This window comes from Brachionichthys hirsutus, chromosome 7 (genome assembly GCF_040956055.1).
Source record: "Brachionichthys hirsutus isolate HB-005 chromosome 7, CSIRO-AGI_Bhir_v1, whole genome shotgun sequence".
Taxonomy (NCBI): domain Eukaryota; kingdom Metazoa; phylum Chordata; class Actinopteri; order Lophiiformes; family Brachionichthyidae; genus Brachionichthys; species Brachionichthys hirsutus.
Genome location: NC_090903.1, coordinates 6,438,930 through 6,445,211, shown reverse-complemented (window position 1 = coordinate 6,445,211; position 6,282 = coordinate 6,438,930). Strand labels below are relative to the sequence as shown.

The 6,282-nt window shown below is 45.7% G+C and overlaps 1 protein-coding gene across 1 annotated transcript in view; it reads left to right on the top strand.

Annotated features, from left to right (window-relative positions):
* Window positions 1-401: 401 nt before the first annotated feature.
* Window positions 402-6,282, top strand: part of itga9 (integrin, alpha 9) — a 39,866-nt gene continuing 33,985 nt past the window's right edge. The window contains exons 1-5 of the mRNA XM_068740909.1: window positions 402-649; window positions 795-922; window positions 2,246-2,343; window positions 4,152-4,275; window positions 5,846-5,913. Coding sequence (XP_068597010.1) covers window positions 459-649; window positions 795-922; window positions 2,246-2,343; window positions 4,152-4,275; window positions 5,846-5,913 — 609 coding nt within the window. The 5' untranslated portion in view covers window positions 402-458. The remainder of the gene's footprint in view (window positions 650-794; window positions 923-2,245; window positions 2,344-4,151; window positions 4,276-5,845; window positions 5,914-6,282) is intronic.

The window sequence follows — 6,282 nt, the reverse complement described above, 5'->3', positions numbered from 1 at the left end:
TTGCGCCGTAACCGCGTTATCCGCGTCGGTCGGTTCCACAACGCAAAACGCGCGTTCCGGCGTCCCCTTTCACAATAAAACACCTCCAGCTGTGAGGAGAGTCCCGCGTTTTGGAGCTGCGTTTATTTTAGAGTAGAACCGGATCTCATTTCCTGTTACCCTCCGTTAACTTCACAGACTCGGACGCGTTTATCTCCAGGACAGGACGCGGAGCAGCGATTGAGACAGAATGGAGAGAAGCTGACGCACCGTTATTCACCGGACCGTCAACTTTCTTCCTCGAGCTCTTCCTCATGCCCGCGCAGCCCGCACAGCCCGCATGTTGCACCAGGCCAGGAGGAATTAAGAACTAAAAAGTGCTATAACAGTTTTTTTTTTTTTTTTTTCCACTGAAGAGCTGACAATACCTTCTTGTTTTCTGCTTCTTCTTTTTTTTTTTTCCTATCAAGTTATTACGCATGATGCGCAAAGGGATGGCTTCCCTTCGGAGACATAAAACAGGATTACAAAATGTTTTTTATGTCTGTCTCTCGGTTTCTGTGGCTTATTCGTACAATATAGACTTGGAACATCCTCTGGTGTTCCGCGGACCCACTTCTAGTTTTTTTGGCTATTCTGTGCTGGAGCATTATCATGACAGCACACGCTGGTGAGTCCCATGGTCCAGTGTTCTGATGTAATAATAATAATCTGTCATATTCTGCACCTTCTGTCCGTGCTGTAACTTCACTGCTCCTGTAAGTGCTGAAAGGTTGTGGGGTGTCCCATCCTCTCCCCTCTCCCCATGTCTGCAGGGTCATAGTGGGGGCCCCCAAGGCGAACTCTACCTACAGTAGCTTTGTGCATTCTCCTGGAGCTGTCTTTAAGTGTCGGGTTCACAGCAACCCGGAGCGCCGCTGCACAGAGATGGATCTGGGAAGAGGTCAGTCACCGCTTGGCTGCAGCACGAATACAGGATCTACAATGACACAAACTGCAGCCCCGGGACAACACACACACACACACACACACACACACACAGAGAGAGAGAGAGAGAAGTTCTGATTCTGTAGTCCACACACATGATCGCTCTCTCTCTTTTTTCAGGAGTTTCCCGCAGCTTTTTCTCTTCCACTCTTTGCATAAACTCCCCCAAGCATCTGTTTTGTTTTATCAGAATAATGCAGCTTTATACGGCTCTGCACAGCGCTATGTTTGTTCTTTTTGTCCTGGACCTGCTATATATGGAGACGTGCAAAAAGAAAAAAGGGGTTCTGTGTATAGGGAGGTCCATAAATATTTAAAAACTTTTGATTTATGCTCCTGCTAATATTTTCCAAGCACGTGAGCCAAAACGTCGACCCACCCGCCCCCCCCAGCCAAAAGCCGAGCCCCCGGGGCCCTTTTCTTGTGGTCAGGAGCGGGGCTCAGGCACAGCTTTTAATATTAACCTCTGCGTTCAGAAAAAAGAAACATCACCAGAGCGAGCCGTTGTATTCGGTGATCACGGGCCAGCAGAGATGAGCAGACGGGCTCCTGGGGGCCGACGTCACAGAGAGACCTGAATCAACAGGGAGAAAGAGAATAAAACTTAGGGATGGGGGAAACTAAATTTAGATTCTGGAAACCCAACATTATCGTTTATTTTGCTTTCCTCTCCCATTTAAGCCTGTTTATGTAAACGTTACTTTTAATGGCTGCATGCTCTTAATCTTTTTGATTTATTAACTTCATAAACTGATCCAGAGTTCCCAGTCAGTATTGGTTTACCAAGAAAAATCAGATACACATCATTAAATCATACAGTGAGCCATTTGGGTTGCTTTTCCTTTGATGCTATGAAGCTGTCATTTGTATTTTACATTCTTTTCAGATAGTTTTTAATGCCCAAACAATCAATAATAATCAGTTGCACTGAGTTACATTAAACATTGACCCTTGTTTAATAATAACACATATTCTGTGTGTTTTTAGTATTTTTTAAATGCTGTCCAGCCAATGATTCTCAGAATTAAATTAAATCTTAAAATCCAGTGTTGTTTGTTTGTTGTTTTGCTATAACACTCAATAAAAACGTGTATATTTCATACCAGATGTTTTTATTTTTATAAAGAAGTTATAACAGCTATTAAATAACCAAAGATCTCCCGTGAGTTACTTCAGATGAGAGAACTGAAATAAAAGTCTTAGGAGTAACACGTTTCTTGATCAGAGACATCCGCCCTCCTATAATGACGATCTGCAAACCGTTCTCTTTGTGTTTCAGGAAACAAGCCGTGTGGAAAGACATGCCAGGAAAACAGGGACGATGAGTGGATGGGGGTCAGCCTGGCTCGCCAGGACCGGGCCGACGGCAAAATCCTGGTGGGCTCGAGAACACGACGCCGCAGTCACTGCAACAAATAGTTTAACATGAAGCGTGTAAACTGGCGATAACAGATTATTCCAACACCATGATGTTCAATGAACCACGAGCGGTCTCAGCATTGCAGCCCTCCGTCAGCAAAAAAATCATTCCATTCTCACTTATATGCTTTCCAAACGAGCTTCTTGTAAAAACTCAATTTAAACATTATCTCTTTTTTTTTTTTTTTTACTTTCTCAGCTGGATAAACGAGGAAAATCAGCCAGCTTTCATCATCGCTGTGCGGTTGCGTAATACCGTTGCCTCATGTTTACAGCTGGACATGTGGGTGGACGAGGTTATGTCAAGAGTGGATTGCTGTTTATTACAATGTGAGAGAGGGCTTTGGAGAAATGGACTAACTATCGGTGTTAATCCCAGAGGTGCTTGGCCGAGATCACCGGGCGGCTGGCAGAGTTTGTTTAGGCTTCAGCGCTGGGCCCTTCCAAGAGCAGCCTTTCATTTAAACATTGCCCCCCCCCCCTCCCTGTCTTTTGTGTGGTGGGGCACTAGCGGGCTTCCAGGGAACAACCGGACAACTCTTCACACAGCCCTGACAGGCGTGCATGTGTTTCACTACCTGCTGCAGACGTCCAGATAGCTGCTTGCTCTATTAGAACTCTCCTCGCCTCAATATGTTTTCCTTTGGTTCACTTTTTTCTTCTTCTTTTTTTCGACCGCGGTGGAATGCGTTGGCCTGACTTTCAAACAATCACCCCTGGCTTCCCTCGCTGGTCTTCTCGGTGTTCTGTACACTCCTTGGCGGTACAGACGGTGGGTTATGATGAAAAAAGGCGGCATCTCTCTGCAGCCACGTGCTGCTGAGCCTCTGCGGAAGAGTGACGCTTTTTGCTTTGGACAATGTCTGAAAAGGAATGGCGTTTCTGTGCAGCGCGACAGAAGCGGCTGCTTCGCAGATGTGTATTCTTGGTGATTCATCTGCTTTGCTTTGCGACCAGCCAGCCCCTTTTTGAGTGAACGGGAACATGGTAGCGTCACAGACTCCCACCCGAACCGTAACCTTCTTCTCTGCTGCTCCGAGAGCTCCTTTTGCTGCTTTGATGCCAGCTCACGGATGCTTTCCCACAGGATCTGCCTCCACTCAGGAGCGACGGTTTATAATATGCCTGTGCTGAGCGTTTATGCTGGTGGAGGCCAAGCTGTCCTTTGAAACACAAGGGCTTTCTCAACATAGCGTCTCGCTTCCAGCCAGTCATCTGATGCTCAGTGTGTTCCCGCATTCTTTCAAGCTCTTCTGTTCATTTGGATTGGCTGCGTGCGCTAGTGGGGAGGGGGCTGGAGGGGTGAAGCCATGTGAGAGGAAATGAAGTGGACTTTTATGCAATAGGCATCCAGATCTGTCCTCAGAGCCACACGAACACCCCCCCTCCCACCCCACGGGGTATTAAATTATTACCACATTTACACATTTAGGCAATCTGAAATCTAGCCTATGCTGTCCTCTTCGCTTGATAATCTTGAGAATGTTTTATGTTGAAAGCAAAATAGAATTCTGAGAATTCCAGAATTCCTGTGTAATAAAGTAGGATTCTATTTTTTGCTTTAGCTGCCTGAACTTTTGGCCTCTCTGGCTGATCTGTGTTGAAAAGGAAAACTCTTAATACACAATTGTGAGAGACTTTCTTGGCCGTGTGGGAACCGAGTCCTGAAGCTGCAGCCCATTGATAAGATGATTAAACCACCAGCGTGCTGCTGGACCTTCTGCTTGCGTCTGAACTTGTCTTCCATTCGTGCTTTTCTCTTGCAGGCCTGTGCCCACCGCTGGAAGAACGTCTTCTACCGTTCAGAGCAAATCCTCCCGCATGGATACTGCGCCATTATCCCCCCCACCCTTCAGGGCAGGACAAAACCCCTCATCCCCTGTTATGAAGGTGCAGTGAAATTATTCAACCAGCCATCCAACCATCGTTTCGAAGTTCAATTCGTTCTACCTCATCATTTTAGGGGCCATTTAAACGGAAACAATAAAGAACACTAAACTGTTCTTGCAATTAGTTTTCTTGTCCACTGAGTTTTGGGAGCCTGAAAATTTTAACGTTTAAAAACGAGCTAAAAAATATAAAATCCACCAAAACGACAAAGTCTCTCAAAGTGAATCACATGAATGAATGAATCTGTGACATGGGTGCACTGCGCTGCTATGCCGAAGCACAGTCTCATTGACCTGTAGTAGACTAGTCTTTTATTTCTTTGACTGTTTTTCTATTGTTACTGAGTTTTCACCAGGCGTGACAGCGCAGCGGCAACAAAGCGAGGAAAAGTCTGAGAGGCGAGCCAAATACGAAATACCACCCGCCCTCTCACCCCTTACAGCAGCTGGGGCCTCAAAAAATCATATACAGTAAGAACAGGGGGCACGTGTTCACGAAGTTGTATGGAAAAAGTCCAAATTCTGCATGTAACCATGGTAATCCTTAAAATCCATAACAGCTACTTCAGTACTTTATTTGAAAGAAATTGAAACCTGCGTGTGCGATGTTCTATGAAGAAATACAACTTGACAGCCAGCCGGATGGAACAAATTCATGGTGGGATAAATAAATAGAATGAACGCATAATCTGGAATGTAAAGTAAAGAAACATGAAATAATAATGATTATACAATTCCTTTATTAATTTAGTCCCAGATTTATGTAGGGGGGCCTTTCGGGGTCCAGACCGCCGGGTCGAGAACCCCTGCTCCGGTCATTTTATCAGGGTACGTGATCGCTCTGTGCAAAGCCACACATCTGCTTCTGGTCTCTGATTGGTGTTTTGGTAGCACGAGAGCCTTGAAGTGTGATCTCGCTTCCTCTGTCCAACGCGAACGCTTGTCCGGTGGAGGTGACCTAAAAAGGTTTTAGATTTATTTTCCCCCAAAAATCAGGAAAGTCTTTGAAGGGCAGGACTGTTATGTGGAGAAATCCGCTTGTCTTATGACTAGATTAAATCCATTTGGGTTGCGTGTTGTTCGCTCGGCCGCCTGTTTCCCTTTAGATGATTTGAAGTTCTGTTCAGAAAGTAATTTGCTGCATAACATTTTTAAGCTGAGTCATGCTTATGTCTGAACATGTGACTCAGAGCTGTTTATCAAAAGATGCTTTGCAGCTTAATTGTGCTCCCAGGCCGGATTTCACTTCCTTCCGTAACTCTGCTGCCCAACAGTTGGGGAGCAGCCAGGCTTTACTTTTCAGGGACCCGATTTACAGTGCATTCTGCTCAGATCCAAGCTCAATATTTTTGTAACCTGAGACCACAGTTGCCCACCCCCAAAGTAAGCGGCCTTCTCGTTGAATGTGCTTTTTGCACCCCTTCTCTCAGTCTGCTTTCTGGGCCCCCCCAGATTCCTCGTGGATGAGACTGGGACTTTGACTAGCTCCATATGGAATGCAGGAAAAGCTCCGGTAAATGCTGGCTCAAGCACACAGTGAAATAATTTGTGGTTTGTTTTTTTTCTTGCAGACTATAAGCGGCGGTATGGGGAAGAGCACGGCTCATGCCAAGCAGGGATAGCCGGCGTTTTTACCGAGGTCAGTGACCGCGTGTGTTCATCTTCTTAATGCATGTAAAGTTTGATTATTAATTCAGCATAGAAGTAATCGTTTGTTGTCCTCCCAAACCCCCCCCCCCCAAAAAAAAAAAAATGGTCGTCATGGAGCCTCCCAGTTAACCCGAATCATGCATGTCTCTTCTTATCAGGAGCCTCATTTCTCACTTGAGAGTATGATTACCATTAACATTACCACATGTTTCAAAGGAGCTTTTTTCTTTCCGTCTGTGTTGACACCGACTCTCTGGTAATGTGGGGATAGTTAGCAGGGACATTGTGTGTGTGTGTGTGTGTGCATGTGTGTGCGTGTGTGTGTGTGTGTGTGTGTGTGTGTGTGTGTGTGTGCGTG